This window comes from Bombina bombina, chromosome 6, assembly GCF_027579735.1.
Source record: "Bombina bombina isolate aBomBom1 chromosome 6, aBomBom1.pri, whole genome shotgun sequence".
Classification (NCBI taxonomy): Eukaryota; Metazoa; Chordata; class Amphibia; order Anura; family Bombinatoridae; genus Bombina; species Bombina bombina.
This window is the reverse complement of record NC_069504.1, coordinates 942,191,143-942,208,957: the sequence shown is the minus strand read 5'-3', so window position 1 is coordinate 942,208,957 and position 17,815 is coordinate 942,191,143. Positions and strand designations below refer to the sequence as shown.

Here is a 17,815-nt window from a genome sequence, read left to right as displayed (position 1 = left end):
GCAGTGATGCCTCGATATGGAGGCATCCTGCAATAACCTTTGGTAGCCATCCGGTGCAGAGAGAGCCACTCTGTGGCCCTCTCTGCACCGGAGATCGGTGGCTCCCTGCTTTGTTGGGTGGGAGGCGGGTATCGATGGCCCTGGTTATGTGCAGGGGGGGCGGGATCGTGGGCTGGGACGAGCGGGGGCGCGCACGGACGCGTGCACGGGAGGGCGGGGGCGGGCGCGTGCACGGGGAGGGAGCGGGTGGGAACCGCTACACTACAGAAAATGAATTAATAAAAAATGTACAAATTTCTAAATAATAATAATAAATTTAAAAAAAAAAAGATCAGCAAGGTGGTGGGGGATTGTCTGTGTGGGGGGGGAAGCTACACTACAGAAAAAAGCCAAAAAAAATAAAAAAAAGCACTTTTTTTTGCAAACTGGGTACTGGCAGACAGCTGCCAGTACCCAAGATGGCCCCCAATGAGGCAGAGGGGAGGGTTAGAGAGCGGTTTTGGTGGGGATCAGGGAGGTTGGGGGCTAAGGGGGGGATCCTACACCCTAGCATATGTAAATATGCTAAAAAAAATTTTTATTTTTTTTTAAAAAAACCTTTTATTTTAGTACTGGCAGACTTTCTGCCAGTACTTACGATGGCGGGGACAATTGTGGGGTGGGGGAGGGAAGGGAGCTGTTTGGGAGGGATCAGGGGGTGGGATGTGTCAGGTGGGAGGCTGATCTCTACACTAAAGCTAAAATTAACCCTGCAAGCTCCCTACAAACTCCCTAATTAACCCCTTCACTGCTAGCCATAATACACGTGTGAGGCTCAGCAGGATTTAGCGGCCTTCTAATTACCAGAAAGCAACGCCAAAGTCATATATGTCTGCTATTTCTGAACAAAGGGGATCCCAGACAAGTATTTACAACCATTTGTGCCATAATTGCACAAGCTGTTTGTAAATTATTTCAGTGAGAAACCTAAAATTGTGAAAAATTTAACTTTTTTTTCAATTTGATCGCATTTGGCGGTGAAATGGTGGCATGAAATATACCAAAATGTGCCTAGATCAATACTTGGGGTTGTCTACTATACTACACTAAAGCTAAAATTAACCCTACAAGCTCCCTAAAAGCTCCCTAATTAACCCCTTAACTGCTGGGCATAATACACTTGTGGTGCGCAGTGGCATTTAGCGGCCTTCTAATTACCAAAAAGCAACGCCAAAGCCATATATGTCTGCTATTTCTGAACAAAGGGGATCCCAGAGAAGAATTTACAACCATTTATGCCATAATTGCACAAGTTGTTTGTAAATAATTTCAGTGAGAAACCAAAAGTTTGTGAAAAAATTTGTGAAAAAGTGAACGATTTTTTGTATTTGATCGCATTTGGCGGTGAAATGGTGGTATGAAATATACCAAAATTGTCCTAGATCAATACTTTGGGATGTCTACTAAAAAAAAATATATACATGTCAAGGGATATTCAGGGATTCCTGAAAGATATTAGTGTTCTAATGTAACTAGCGCTAATTTTGGAAAAAAGTGGTTTGGAAATAGCAAAGTGCTACTTGTATTTATGGCCCTATAACTTGCACAAAAAGCAAAGAAGATGTAAACATTGGGTATTTCTAAACTCAGGACAAAATTTAGAAACTATTTAGCATGGGTGTTTTTTGGTGGTTGTAGATATGTAACAGATTTTGGGGGTCAAAGTTAGAAAAAGTGTGTTTTTTTCAATTTTTCCTCATATTTTATATTTTTTTTTATAGTAAATTATAAGATATGATGAAAATAATGGTATCTTTAGAAAGTCCATTTAGTGGCGAGAAAAACGGTATATAATGTGTGGGTACAGTAAATGAGTAAGAGGAAAATTACAGCTAAACACAAACACCTCAAAAAGGTAAAAATAGCCTTGGTCCCAAACGGACAGAAAATGGAAAAGTGCTGTGGTCATTAAGGGGTTAAATGTTAAGATAGGAAAAGTCCCATTTTTTACTTGTCCGCTGCTATTTCTTACTCATCCAGATTATATATTTATATTTATTTATATATATAGGCACTCTATGTAGCTTCACAGCCACCAGGGTGCTAAACTTCACATACAAAACCATTATCCAAGAATGGCATGTCTATACTGTCAGAACATTTTACATTTGAAGGAATAAACATGATGTTTTATGGAAAAATATCCAGTGAGTGCTTTCTTGGAAACTTTCTGTAAATTTAAGTTTAAACCGCTTTTATTGTTCGGAAACTGGATACAGTACATTCATTTTGCTTTCTCTACTTGGGGATATGTATCAGTTTCTTGATAAATTAACCATTAACATTCTTAATGCAAGAATACATTATCTTGGGATTTTTTGTGAGGGGTTCCTATTTTTTTTTTTTTTATTATTATTATTTTTGTATGATCATTAATAAAGCTTTTAATACATTCCCCGATCATTCTGGAAAGAACGCACTGTTACGTAACTGTAACTTCTTTTGTTGTGAATAACATACAGAAAAGGACCAGTAGGTGGCGCTTCATTCCTTTCCAAAAATGGTTGCTTAAAAACTGTAGTGTGCAGACCAATAGAAATGAAGGATTTTAAGGCATTTTAATTGGCTGCGCGTCCTGCTATATAACTGACATCCAGTCAACTTTTACTTTAGTCAGCTGAGTAAGGGAAGGGACTGCTTGAGGGGTTTCGCACTTAGGGTGGGGGAAGCTTTCTTTAAACTATATTCTTTCTTGCAATTCATGTATAATTAAACATTTTCTAGTTTTAGTAACCTTATTGCTATATGAAATTTTAAGCGTGAACAATAAGAGTATATTTTGCAAGCTGTTCTAAAGAGAAACATAACGCAACATTTGTAACGTAAGCTGACCTACCTCCCGCACCCTGTACAAGGTAAGATATGGGGAAAGTGCTTGGGGTCTGTAGTACTTTTTATCAAGAAGGGTTGGGGGTCTACATATACGTATTTGTAGTGTGGATGTTGCTAATACTTGTGTTTGCTTTGCAGCAGCCAATACAAGTCGCATAAATAAGTTTAACATCAAATGTGTTAATTTTGTAGTTTTTTATTTAAACCTATTTGGAAGTGAGATTAGCCTCATGTCACTTTTGTTAGTTGCGCTGTGTGTTCAGTGTAGTAGTGATCTTACTAAATACCTGAGAAGCGTTTTAGAATTAATAATTGCTAAACTTATTGTCAAGCTTTGATAAAGTTAGTAATAATGTATATATCAATTATCAATATATAAAACAGAACTTTATGTTCTGTTGTGCTATACACCAGGCCCCGGGTACATGCCCAGACATGTCTTTGGGGGCGTGGCTTACTACTGTCAATCGGCGGCCATTATACTGATAGCAGTTGCCCTTGCATAGGTTGTCTGTCACATAGGGGCTTCAGGGTCCTATAAGTAGTTGGATAAGACATCGTCTTCCGTGAAAACAGAACTTGTCTTGACATGAAACCAAACAACCAGCTTTTATGGGTTAATGCGACCACGATTTTGTATAGTGTCTCCATAAGAAAAATGTTAAGCAAGCAGAAGAGTCTTGGACTGTATAGTTACATATAGATTTTCAGAAACATTACAAACCATGAAGAACAACGCTCTATTCATAGTTTTAAACCAGTTATCAGAGTGCTGTAATTAAAAACCCCATTGAACATGATAAATCACACAAAAAAAAACTCGCATGGACCCTTAGTAGTCTAGTTTGGAACTATAGTTTTTATAGGGGAAGTGCAATCGAATGTTCTAACTAATCTCCATTAGTTATAACATAGAATACATAAAATGTTGGTTGAATGCATTTTTAATGTGTAGGGGTTTTACTTAAATGTATATTACACTGCTTTAATATAAATCTGTACCCCCTTTAACTGTATGGCTTCCAGGTTTTGTATAAACAGTCTGCTCTGAAATAGCATGGTTCAGGGCACACAGGTAGACCACAAAGCTGTCTGGTACAATCTAACATTGTCTTTAGAAAACCTTACCCAGGTTGAAATGCAACAGCAGAATTCTCCATACTTAAAGGGACAGTCTACTTTCAAAAGTTTTATTTTTTAAAAAGATGGTCCCTTTATTAACCATTTCCCAGTTTTGCACAGCCAACATAGTTATAGTAATATACTTTTTACCTCCTGATTACCTGTATCTATGACTCTACAGACAGGGCCCCTTATCTCAGAGCTTTTAATGATCTTTTGGCTAGCATTTTAGCCAATTAGTGCTGTGTCCTGCACACATGAGTTGACTGATAAGAGGCTGTCTGTAGTGGCTTAGAAACAGACATTTAGAGGTTTAAGTATATTCATTGAACAATGTTGGTTGTTTTAAAGAACTGAAATAAAGGGCAGTTTGCAGATGCTTAGATACAAGATAATCAGAAAAAATATATTAATATAACTGCTGGTTATGCAAAACTGGGGTATGGGTAATAAAGGGATTATCTATCTTTTAAAACAATAAAAATTCTGGTGTAGACTGTCCCTTTAATGTCCTCTTGAAGGGTCATTCTAGGGACAAAATGACATTCGTTCGATAATTCATTTTATTACTAGCAGCACTGCATAGCTATGTGTTCCACTCTCTGAAAGGGGATTAAAGTGAATGTAATTTTTGATGAACCTGTGCCTGGTTTTTAATAATCCTATTAAAAACAGGGGCACTTTCATCAAACTTTATATCTTACTGGTTTTGTTAAAATACTTACCTTTTCGTGAAAGCCGCTCCCCACCCGTCGCAAGCCTCTTCCTGCATCAGAAATGACTATCCTGGCCTTCCTCCAATTACGGCGTTGCTTTAGGCAATGATTCCCCCGGGGGGGAAGCCGTGATTGGAAAATGCCAGAATCATCATTGCTGACGTATGAAGAGGCTTGCGACAGGCTAGAGAAGTGCTGGAGCGGCTTTCAAGAAGAAAAGGTAAGTATTTTAACAAAACCAGTGAAATGTAAAGTTTGATGAATGAAAATGCCCCCTGATTTTTAAAAAGGATTTTTAAAAACCGGGCACTCATTCCGCAAACTTTACATTCACTTTAAAATAACACTCAGGAAATGCAGATCACTGCAGGTACTGAGTGGAAACTGCCACTGATCCAGTCAGCAGCGCTAGTCATGTGAACTTGCTTTTCTACTGTGCCCTCCGGAGTTGCACTTTGGTGTTTAACCCCTTTGCAAGTTAAACAGCTACATTTGCAGGGTCAATAGTGATGAAATGCTGTGTGGTTATTGTTGGTATTAAGCACGTTGTCTTGATGTTTTCTAAAGCCAGTTTAGGATGAGGTATGTCTACACAACTCCCACATTCTTTACTGTTGGCCAGGCTGAGACAAGGTTATATCTATATCCTCCTACAGAAGACAAACTATACGTTTTGGAATACCCTGAACTGGTCTGTGTCCATCTTGTACTAATTCAGACTTTTTTGTTTTTTGTAGATGATTGAAACACTAGTAACATCTGAAGCTCAAGAACTTCTTTACCAGCTGAACTCACTTTTGGAGCAGGAGATAAAATGCCAGCCAAAAGCTTGTGGTTTGCGTCTTATTGAAACGTCCCATGATAATGGCCTAAGAATGACTGCCAGGCTTCGTGACTTTGAGGTGAAGGATTTGCTTAGCTTAACTCAGTTCTTTGGTTTTGGTACAGAAACATTCTCTTTATCTGTGAACCTCATGGACAGGTTCTTAGCGAAAATGAAGGTGAGAAATCAGACCTTTATATTGTCATATTTAGATAGATATATTTAATATGAAATCATACTAAAGTAGAGTCAGGAGCGTGCAGATTTCTTTAAATGGGCAAGAAACCTCAATTTTATTTCCGGATTCAAATAGGATTTTTTATTAAATTGCATTGTCTGTCTTGGCAAATTTCACTTGTTCTCAGTATTCTTTGAAGGGGATATTTAAGTAGGTGACATGCACATGTCTGGAGTACTGTATGGCAGTACATTTGATCATAGAAATTTAAGTTCCCACACAATTTATCTGATGCAAACATTGTTACAATCACTTACTAAAAAAAGTGCATATATAAGAAAAGGTGACGCCACTGTATTGTGTACAATGTAAAATACTCCCCTCTGTCTCTCCTTTGCCTGCAATACAGGTCTTGGGTATAATTAAACATCAGCTTTGTAATTTCTAATATGGAACTGAATAAGTAGGAAAAATTGTTTAGAATTGTTTTACAAACATGAGGCTCTAAATGGAATATACTTACAGGGAGCCAAAGTGCTGACAGTGGAGTTGTTTGTTCCAAGGGTTCAAACCGGATACAAATGCAAAATCTTGCTCACAAAAGCTAAATATGCTCAAATTGCCTTTTTCAAGAGCAATTATAACTTCATACTAATCAACTTTATTACAGAATTGAGTTGGAAATAAATAAATAAAAAAAAAAAATTCTGTCGGAATCAAAATGTATACATTATCTTGTTAAACTTATATACATGAGAGTGCACATTTTTATTTTAACACTTGGTATATGTAATAGACTATTTGATTTGTTTTATAGTTACATTACTTTAGTTTCCTTTCTGAACTTTATTTTTTGCTCTTGTTCCTTAAATAGGTACAACCTAAACATTTAGGTTGTATAGGGCTGACCTGTTTCTACCTTGCTGTGAAAGCAATAGAAGAAGAAAGAAATGTGCCTCTTGCAACAGACTTGATAAGAATAAGCCAGTATAAATTCTCTGTGTTTGACATGATGCGAATGGAAAAGATTGTGCTAGAAAAGCTTGGTTGGAAAGTGAAAGCTACAACTGCATTACATTTCTTGCAACTCTATCATTCCCTTGTCTATGAAAACCTGACTACTGAAAGGTGAATATGAAGAATTGATTAAAGGGACACTAAGCAGATTGTATACTACATTATTATAGATCTTCAAATATAAGAGAATAATTTTGCAATGAAAACTGCAGCTTTATTTTGTTAAAGGAGTATATTTTAATTGTGTAGGTTTTTTGTTTTTGTGGTTTTTTTTTTTTTCTCACCTTGTCCCCCAGAACAAAAGAACCCCCTGCTAACCAATCAAACTAATATTCAGATACAGCACAAACTCTGTCTGCACATGTTCAGACTGGGGTAGTCTGATCTCTTGTACTCCCTTAAGGAGGTTAAGCACTGATTTTAAAGAGAATGTAAGTTTTGATGCCAAAGTGCCCGGTTTTTAAAAATTCGATTAAAAACAGGGGCACTTTAATTCATCAATTTTTACATTTCACTCGTGTTGTGAAAAAATACTATCCTTTTAAACTTGACAGCCGCTCCAGCTTCCCCCGGTCGTCGCAAGCCATTTCTGGCGTCAGAAATGATGGATGGGTCATCCTCCAATCACGGCTTCCCCCCCAAGGAATCGGTGTCTGACTCGAAGCCGTGATTGGAGGAAGCCGGATTCCTCATTTTAGACCCAGGAAGAGGCTTTGCGACAGGCGGAGGAAGCTGGAATGGCTGTCAAGATTAAAAGGTTAGTTTTTTTTTTTTTTTTTTGTTTTTTTCACAACACAAGTGAAATGTAAATTTTGATGAATTAAAGTGCCCCTGGTTTATAATCAAATTTTTTTAAAACTGGGCACTTTTGCAACAAAATTTACATTCACTTTAATTTGGTTACTATTGCAAAGACTGATTTGCCTATCATGATGCAAAACTGATAATCCACCTTTCTCTTGTAAGGTGTATCCAGTCCACGGATTCATCCATTATTTGTGGGATATTCTCCTTCCCAACAGGAAGCTGCAAGAGGATCACACACATCAGAGCTGTCTATATAGCTCCTCCCCTAACTGCCACCTCCAGTCATTCTCTTGCAGCTCTCGACAAGGGAAGTATCAAGAGAGATGTGGTGAATTAGTGTTCTTTAGTCTACTTCTCGCCCTTCAGTGGCTCAGTGTATGGAAGTAATCGGCTTAATGGTAGCGGCAATGGACATAGTGCCATTTGCCCACCTACATCTCAGACCACTGCAACTCTGCATGCTCAGTCAGTGGAATGGGGATTACACAGATTTGTCCCCTCTACTAAATCTGGATCAAGAGACCAGGGATTCTCTTCTCTGGTGGCTATCTCGGGTCCATCTGTCCAAGGGTATGACCTTCCGCAGGCCAGATAGGACAATAGTAACGACAGATGCCAGCCTTTTGGGCTGGGGTGCAGTCTGGAACTCCCTGAAGGCTCAGGGCTCGTGGACTCGGGAGGAGGCACTCCTTCAGATAAACATTCTGGAACTAAGAGCGATATTCAATGCTCTTCAGGCTTGGCCTCAGCTTGCTGCGGTCAGGTTCATCAGATTTCAGTCGGACAATATCACGACTGTAGCCTACATCAACCATCAAGGGGGAACAAGGAGTTCCCTAGCAATGTTGGAGGTTTCAAAAATAATTCTATGGGCAGAGGTTCACTCTTGCCAACTATCAGCTATCCATATCCCAGGAGTAGAGAACTGGGAGGCGGATTTTCTAAGTCGGCAGACTTTTCATCCAGGGGAGTGGGAACTCCATCCGGAGGTGTTTGCACAGTTGATTCAACTTTGGGGCAAACCAGAACTGGATCTCATGGTGTCTGGTCAGAACGCCAAGCTTCCTTGTTACGGGTCCAGGTCTAGGGATCCTAAGGCAGCGCTGATAGATGCTCTAGCAGCGGCTTGGTCCTTCAACCTGGCTTATGTGTTTCCTCTGCTCCCCTGATTGCCAAGATCAAGCAGGAGAGAGCTTCTGTGATTTTGATAGCACCTGCGTGGCCACGCAGGACTTGGTATGCAGATCTGGTGGACATGTCATCCCTTCCACCATGGACTCTGCCGCTGAGGCAGGACCTTCTACTTCAGGGTCCTTTCAACCATCCAAATCTAATTTCTCTGCGTCTGACTGCTTGGAGATCGAACGCTTTATTTTATCAAAACGTGGTTTCTCCGAGTCGGTCATTGACAACTTAATTCAGGCTTGAAAGCCTGTCACCAGGAAAATCTATCATAAGATATGGTGTAAATATCTTCATTGGTGTGAATCCAAGGGCTACTCATGGAGTAAGGTCAGGATTCCTAGGATATTATCTTTTCTCCAAGAAGGATTGGAGAAGGGATTGTCAGCTAGTTCCTTAAAGGGACAGATTTCTGCTCTGTCCTTTTGCACAAGCGTCTGGCGGATGTTCCAGACGTTCAGGCGTTTTGTCAGGCTTTAGTTAGAATCAAGCCTGTGTTTAAACCAGTTGCTCCGTCATGGAGTTTAAATTTAGGTTGCTCCGTCATGGAGTTTAAATTTAGTTCTTAAAGTTCTTCAAGGGGTTCCGTTTGAACCTTTGCATTCCATAGATATCAAGCTTTTATCTTGGAAAGTTCTGTTTTTGGTAGCTATCTCTTTGGCTCGAAGAGTTTCAGAGTTATCTGCCTTACAGTGTGATTCCCCTTATCTGATCTTCCATGCAGATAAGGTAGTTTTGCGTACCTAACCTGGGTTTCTTCCTAAGGTGGTATCTAATAAGAATATCAATCAAGAGATTGTTCCGTCACTGTCCTAATCCTCCAAAGAAGGAATGTCTATCACAATCTTGACGTGGTTCGTGCTTTAAAGTTTTTTTTTTTTTTATTTACAAGCTACTAAGGATTTTTGTCAAACATCTGCATTGTTTGTTGTTTACTCTGGACAGAGGAGAGGCCAAAAGGCTTCAGCAACTTCTTTCTTTTTGGTTAAGAAGTATAATCCGCTTAGCTTATGAGACTGCTGGCGAGCAGCCTCCTGAAAGAATTACAGCTCATTCCACTAGAGCAGTGGTTTCCACATGGGCTTTTAAAAATGAGGCTTCTGTTGAACAGATTTGTAAGGCGGCGACTTGGTCTTCGCTTCATACTTTTTCTAAATTCTACAAATTTGATACTTTTGCTTCTTCGGAGGCTATTTTTGGGAGAAAGGTCTTACAGGCAGTGGTGCCTTCAGTTTAAGCGCCTGCCTTGTCCCTCCCCCCTCCCTTCATCCATGGCCTATAGTTTTGGTATTGGTATCCCACAAGTAATGGATGAATCCGTGGACTGGATACACCTTACAAGAGTAAACCAAATTTATGCTTACCTGATAAATTTATTTCTCTTGTGGTGTATCCAGTCCACGGCCCACCCGGTCATTTTAAGGCAGGTGTTATTTATTTTTAAACTACAATCACCACTGCACCCTATAGTTTCTTCTTTCTCTTGCTTGTCTTCGGTCTAATGACTGGAGGTGGCAGTTAGAGGAGGAGCTATATAGACAGCTCTGCTGTGGGTGATCCTCTTGCAGCTTCCTGTTGGGAAGGAGAATGTCCCACAAGTAATGGATGAATCCGTCGACTGGATACACCACAAGAGAAATAAATTTATCTGGTAAGCATAAATTTGTTTTTAAAAGCATGACACCATAGAAGCTTAGTGAGGGAAAAGTAAAACAAAAGCACACATAAATTGCCTTAAAAGTATTAACCCAATCCTGCCTGGGATTTTTTTTATTTATGTGTTTTTCAACAAAAAGTTGCAAGATAGTGAATGTATATTGCAATAATGTTTCACTTGCAATAATGTAACATTTTATGCATTGTTGAAAGTTTAATGGTCCTTTTTTAAAATGACTTGATGTAAATCATTGTAGTGAACATGTGTTAGTAAAACACCTAAAGTACATGCTTTTTCATAAAGGAGAGGGAGGTAATATAAATTGTTAGTATAGCAACCGTGTTAACTTTGCATTCTCTTGTAAAACTCAAATTTTTAATTTTATTTTTTTTTTTCTCTGTTTTTGTTTTATTATAGGAAAAAGCTGTTTGTCTTTGAAAGGCTTGAATCGCATCTTAAAGCCTGTCATTGTAGAATTGGGTTTTCAAAAGCCAAGGTAAGGTCAAAGTGACAACTATTGACTGCATATTTTTTTTTTTTTTTCTATCTTCGTTTTTGAACCCACAAGTAGGCTGTAGCAAGAGTTTTTTATAGCTGACATTTAAAGAACCAAAGTTAAAAACTTAAATGCTCATGATTCAAATAGAGCATGCACATTTAAATCATTTTCAAATTATTTAATTCTAGCAGATTTACGGTTACTGCTTGGTATCCTAAAAGAGTAGGCTCAGTAGCAGCAATGCACTACAGGGAGCTAGCTGTACATATAGTGCACTGTTGCTCCTGATCCATAGCTTGATTTTGGACACCAAAGTGAACTTTATTAGTAAATTGGAACATTGTTTAAAATTACATGCACTGTAATTTTTTTTTTTTTTTTTTTTTTTTTTTTTTAACGTTTTTGACTTTACTGGGTTTTTTTGGGGGGGGGTGTTAGCTAACTGTAAGATAACTTATAGGTTTTGATATTTTGTTCATTGCCTTTTTCTTTCTACACAGCCATCTGTATTGGCACTGTCTATAATGGCATTGGAGATGCAGGAGCAGAAGTTGTTTGAGCTGAATGATGCTATTGAATGCCTCCAGAAACATTCCAAGGTAATTGTACAACACTTGTTGTAGTGTGTGTGGTTTTTTTTTTTTTTTGTTTTTTTTGTACAGCTAAAAAAAAAAAAAAAAAAAAATCTCCAACATTCTTTTTGCTTCTCAAATACTGTCCTAATTCTCTAACTGCCCTTGCATGAAGCATATTAGGGTTTTTCTACTTCAAACTTTAAGTGGTAGCTGAAAGCATGAATTTGACTTTCCTTCACATCCTAGTACTCTGGCAATCACCTATTTTAAAATCACTTTGATCTTTAAAGTTTCATGAATGAGTGCACAGTTTTTAAAAATACTATTAAAAGGGGCACATTCATTCAACTTTACATTGCAGTGTTTTGTTTTATTTGTTTTTTTAATGCTTTCCTTATTTCTTTAGCAAACCCAGACCGGCAGCCCTCTGCCTGCAGCTCCTCTAATTACCTTGGCAATGACTAAACCGGCTTCCTCCAATCATGGCATGCACCCCAGAGTGTCCATCTCATGAGGACACACCGTGATTGGAGGAGGCTGGTTTAATCATTGAAGTGCTAAGTACAGAAGGAGAAGCAGGCAGAGGATTGCCTGTCCGGGTTTGCTGAAGAAATTGTTAGTATTTACATTGCAGCATTTTTTTTTATTTTTTTTTTTTATTTTTTTTATATATATATATATATATAAATGCCCCTGTTTTTAATACTAGTTTTAAAATCCGGGCACTCATTCATAAAACTTTACATTCATTTTAATATCTTATGTCTGATTTCTGCAGGACTGTACAGGCTGTATAATAAACCCAAAGCAGGCATGGAGCAGGATTACAGGGCCCTGCTACCTAGATGGCTTACAGTCTAAGTGTGGTAGAGACAATAAACTGGGAGGTAGTAGTGCTGCTGATTGTAGGCCATGGTCTGTTTAGGATCAGTTTCTGGTTGGGGAAAATTGGTCTTCACTGAATAATATTATATTAAAAGCCTGTTCAGTTCCTGTATTAGTTGTCTTACCTCTCCATACTATTTTAGTTTGTTAGGGTTTTCTCCAAATCGTATCCTTAAAATTTGTTGTAACTTTGTTTGTTTGTCTTGGTAGATTGGCAGCAGAGACATTTTGTGTTGGAAAGAAATGGTATCAAAGTGCCTTGCAGAGTATTCTTCAAGCAAATGTTCCAGGCCAAATGTTCAGAAGCTGAAGTGGATTGTGTCAGGACGTACAGCACGACAGCTGAAGCACAGCTACTACAGAATAGCGCATCTCCCTACAATTCCTGAATCTGCCTCTTAAGAGGTATTGACGTAAATTAGAACACATGTTTAAATGAAACCCAAAGTTTTTCTTTCATGATTCATATGGAAGTACATTTGACATTTTGAAAAGATGTTTTTTATCTCACTTGCATCTTTTTTTTTGGGGGGGGGGGGGTTGAAGATATTTATATTTAGATTTCAGGAAATACTGCTGCCATCTAGTGCTCTTGCTAATTTATAACATTACAAAACTGCTGCCATCTAGTGCTGCAGCCACATTCACACTACTGAACTTACCTTCCTGCTTTTCAACAAAGGATAACAAGTAAACAGACAATTTGATGATACTTTGGAAAGTTGTTTTAAATTTGTATGTTCTGTCTGAACCATGAGAGAAATTTGGGGGGTTTATTTCAAATAGACCTAGTGATTGTAATATTTTAGATTTAGAATCTATAGTACATTTGTTACCTCATTGACTTAAAGGGACAGTAAACACTGTCCTTGTAATGTAAAAAAAATATGTAATTTTATGTAGTTAAACAACTTTGACACCTACTTCCATTTACTTTCCTGTTTTTAATGTTACATTTTGGGGCTTTTCAAATCCTGGAGTTCACTTCCACTTTCAGCACTGCTATATTACATTTAATCATTGGCTAAACACTCTAGTGACCCATTTATAACTGCAGGGAAGGAAATAGATTTTCAAACTTTTAATATTTGTTTAGAATTAGTCTTAATGTTCTAAATTGTTCATGGTTTTTTTTTTTTTTCTCTCCCCTCAAACCAGTATCGGTGTAGTGGTGTTTAGTCATAGAATTTACTATGGTGGAGAGCAAAAAGATCTTTCTCTCAAACTGGGGAACAGGTGCCTTGTAAAGTGGATTACTTTATTGGATGTGGAGGTCTAACCTGTATAGAGTGGGTGCCTTTATTATAAAGGGATATTAAACACCAAAAATGTTATTGTTTAAAAAGACAGATAATCCCTTTATTTACCATTCCTCAATTTTGCATAACAAACACTGTTATAGAAATATACTTTTTACCTCTAATTACCTTGTATCTAAGCTTCTGCTGACTGCCTCCTTATTTCAGAGCTTTTGACAGACTTGCATTTCAGCCAATTAGTGCTGACCCTTAAATGCTTGAGCACAGTGTTAACTATATGAAACACATGAACTAACGCCCTCTAGCTGTGAAAAACTGTCCAATGTATTCAGATGAGTCAGCCTTAAAGGCCTTAGAAATTAACACCAGGTTTAACTTTCATCTAAGAATAACAAGAGAACAAAGCAAATATGATGAAAGTAAATTAGAAAGTTGTTTAAAATCACATGCCCTATCTGAATCATGAGTTGAATTTTGACTTTACTATTACTTTAAGTCAGTAATGCGCACGTACTTATAAACAGCATACTTAAAAGGCCCAGGTTCTGAAAATGACTATTTACAGTCAAATTTTAAATACATGAAACCAATGCAAAAGTTTAAATAAATTGATTTTCTGCAATGGCATAGATTTGGGGGGGGGTAGGAGTACAGGGGTTGCAGAAGTGGAGTAAGACTTGAGTTTTTGTCTAATCTCTAACTTGATTATTTCCACTTGATTTCATGCAGGTCCTCCATTGAAAATTAAACCTCCATCTGACGATGCTTATGGACTGTGGTTTACCTGAAATTCTCTTAACTGAAGACTGGAGGGGGAAAAAATAAACTTGGCAGCTAATTTTGCAGTTCCCTGAAGTGTTGAACAGATTTTTTTTTTCATAGCTGTATGGAAATATGGACATGACATGTTTATTTATTGTATTGACAAATACTTTTTTTTTATTATTATTAATACAACCATGGGATAGCGAATTACCAGTTACCATATCGGTATTAGATTTTTGACTTTTTGGCCAATGAATTTGCTGCCTCTTTAGGAAGCAGTTCCTCCCCTCTGTCCCCATGTGAAGACTTATGGAATAATGGATTTCAACAATAGGTGTCTGGTCATAAACCTGATTTAATCCACAATTAAGCTTAACAGAAATAGTTAGTGTTTCTACAGTTAGAGGTGAATGTAACACTAAGGGGTAGTATGTAAGGCTATTGCTGTCTTACTTTGACTTTACCTATAAATGAGAGACTGGTAAAGTGATTGTCAGTTACACTGCCCACATATCAAAATGCACTTTATCTGGAATAATCGGCATTTCTATTGGTTGAGGTTTGGATACAAATTAGTATCGTGTGAACTAGAAATACCTTTTTATTATTCTGTTGTCTATAGATTAGATTCTTGCTGTTTTATGGATTACAGAAATGTAATGAAATGTTAGAACTTCTTTGTATTTATAAGCACACATTAATATCCTTTAATTTTCACAATGCTGAAAAATAGCAATACAATATTATCCTTCTGAAAATTGTTTTTTTCTTCAAAATGAGCAGAGTTCAGTGTAGCTACTGCCTTGCCTTTAGTAAGAGAAGGGAGCTACCAATTTAAAAACATAAAGGGACATTGAAAACTAAATGCATTTCATGCATCTCTCTAATAATGCGTTACACCATTTTGGAATTTGGGTTAGGCTGCAGATATCTGAAGGTCAGTAGCTGCACATGTGCAAACATGTCGGTACAGGATTGAAATGTGAATTTCAACATGGTGACACCTATGGCTAGATTGAGGCGGGGAATGTTTATTGTCCATTAAGGTTCTACTGTCAGATGATTTATGAAGCAAAAGTAATCTAAGTATGGGCAAGAAAGTGACTGAAGCTAGTCCATATGTTTCCTAGCAACCACTACAAAGGGAAACCTTTCCCTTTTTGTAGAGACCCCTTGTGGGGCTGTGGCAGGAAGTAATGGACTTTGCACACATGACGTTAAAGGTAAAATCCTCTTAATACAAAACCATTGCAATACATATTCATCATTTTTAAGTATAACCCACAGCTTATTTTTTTTTTTTCTTCAACTATAAAACAGTGTGCGTTTACTTTCTTTACAAAATTACTGTATGCCTACTTTCTGCTATTCTTTTCTGAACATAGATCCCCCAACATAACCTCTGTTTAAAAAAAAAAAAAATGGGCATTGTGTATACTTCCAGTTCATGAATTAATAGCAAGTTTCACAGGACAGAATACTAATTGTTTCCCAATATATTTGTGTCAATATGTTGGATTTTTCTTTATCTTGACAAATGGAGTACTAGAATGTTAAGATTTTTATTTTGCCTGTATTTGTTACATTTGTAATCTGTGACTTCCTATCTAAATTTTAAATGTAAAGTTTTGAGGCAGAAATAACTTCTTTAAAAAAAGTGAATTTTTTTTTTCTTTTTAAAAAAACAAAACTCATTTTAAGCACTTCTATTGAATCAACCTAAATGTTGTGGTTTTGCATTACTGTCTTCTATCATGCACTGTTCTAAAGGTAATGTTACTGGGATAAACTAATGCAAAGTATTTAAACTGAAAGTGATATCTTTGAGGAAGCTGAGAGCAAAATGTTAGACCATCATACTGTGACATGTAACTATTTATCTGCACATGTACTAGTGGGGCACTTCAGTAAGCTCATATATAAGTAAATATGGTATGCATAAACTTAATGCATGTAGAGGTGGAACCCTGTTAAAGTTTAAAACTATAATTTTAAAAATCCTTTTTTTTTTTTTTAGGTGGCGAAGCACTATAGTGTTGGTTAGTTTTAAATTTGGTTCCATTTTTTTTCCCCATATGGAAACACGGAGTATTTAAAATATTACTGCAACCTGAAATTCTCAAATTTAGCTAATATAACAGGTTTTATGGTCAACCCAAATCAGATTGAAAAAGTCATTGTTGCATAGTGGGGTGGGTTTTTTGCATTTATTTATATATATATATATATATATATATATATATATATATATATATATATATATATTAAAACTTGATGCCTTAAATGTATAATCTACAAGAAATGGTTGATGGATGTTTCCTCATTGTTTACTGAAGTGCCCCTGTAAAATGCAGTAAGAATTGTGCCTTTCAATAAATTTATTGAAATTTTTATTTTTGTGTTTGGTTACTGAGTTCCTCAAAATAAATGTCTAGGTTGTACACAAGTGTGAAACTGTTGGATCCCCATCCTCCCAAAAAAAACTTGTGCTGTTTAGTGCAACTGGTCACTTAGAGCATATATATTTTTTTTCTTTCATGTAATTGGCAAGAGTCCATGAGCTAGTGACGTGTGGGATATACAATCCTACCAGGAGGGGCAAAGTTTCACAAACCTCAAAATGCCTATAAATACACCCCTCACCACACCCACAATTCAGTTTTACAAACTTTGCCTCCTATGGAGGTGGTGAAGTAAGTTTGTGCATATATTTCTAAGTTGACATGCGCTTCTTGGCATTTTGAAACCCGATTCCTCTGAGTACAGCGAATGTCAGAGGGACGTAGAGAGTATTACCTATTGAATGCAATGATTTTCCTAACGGGGGTCTTTTTCATGGGTTCTCGGTCGTAGAGATTCATCTCATACCTCCCTTTTCAGATCGACGATATACTCTCATATACCATTACCTCTACTGATAACTATTTCAGTACTGGTTTGGCTATCTGCTATATGTGGATGGGTGTCTTTGGGTAAGTATGTTTATTTCTTAAGACACCTCAGCTATGGTTTGGCACTTTATGTATTTTATATAAAGTTCTAAATATATGTATTGTACTTATATTTGCCATGAGTCAGGTTCATGTATTTCCTTTTGCAGATTGTCAGTTTCATATTTTGGAAAGTAAATATTGAGAAATATTTTTCTTACCTGGGGTTTAGTTTTTTGTTTTTTTTTCAATTGACTACTTGTTCAAATTGCAGGCTGTCTTATGCTCGCGGGTGCGCTTAATGGTAGACTTTATTGCGTCATTCTTGGTGAGAAATTTTTTTGGCGCGAAAGGCATGTCTGTTGACGCAAGTATAATTTCCGGCGTCATACTTGACGCAGGGGTTCACACAGGGTTGCGTCGCTAGTGACGCGAGTGTCATTTCCGGACATGGTTGGCGCCCAAAAAAATTTCAGTTACGTTGTGTTATACTTGGCGCCCAATTTTTTTTCATTATTTATTGCCCCAT

At 37.3% G+C, this 17,815-nt stretch overlaps 1 protein-coding gene across 2 annotated transcripts; it reads left to right on the top strand.

Annotated features, from left to right (window-relative positions):
- Nucleotides 1-2,656: 2,656 nt before the first annotated feature.
- On the top strand, nt 2,657-16,747 carry CCNG1 (cyclin G1). 2 transcript variants are annotated; one of them, XM_053718583.1, is made up of 7 exons: nt 2,657-2,894; nt 5,447-5,611; nt 6,585-6,838; nt 10,791-10,869; nt 11,373-11,471; nt 12,543-12,737; nt 14,321-16,747. In XM_053718583.1, the coding sequence occupies exons 2-6, from the start codon at nt 5,447-5,449 to the stop codon at nt 12,732-12,734; spliced, it is 789 nt and encodes a 262-aa protein (XP_053574558.1). In that variant the 5' UTR covers nt 2,657-2,894; the 3' UTR covers nt 12,735-12,737; nt 14,321-16,747. The 2 variants fall into 2 exon arrangements, with proteins under 2 accessions (XP_053574558.1, XP_053574557.1); XM_053718582.1 differs by having other exon boundaries at nt 5,447-5,710.
- The last annotated feature ends 1,068 nt before the right edge of the window (nt 16,748-17,815 follow it).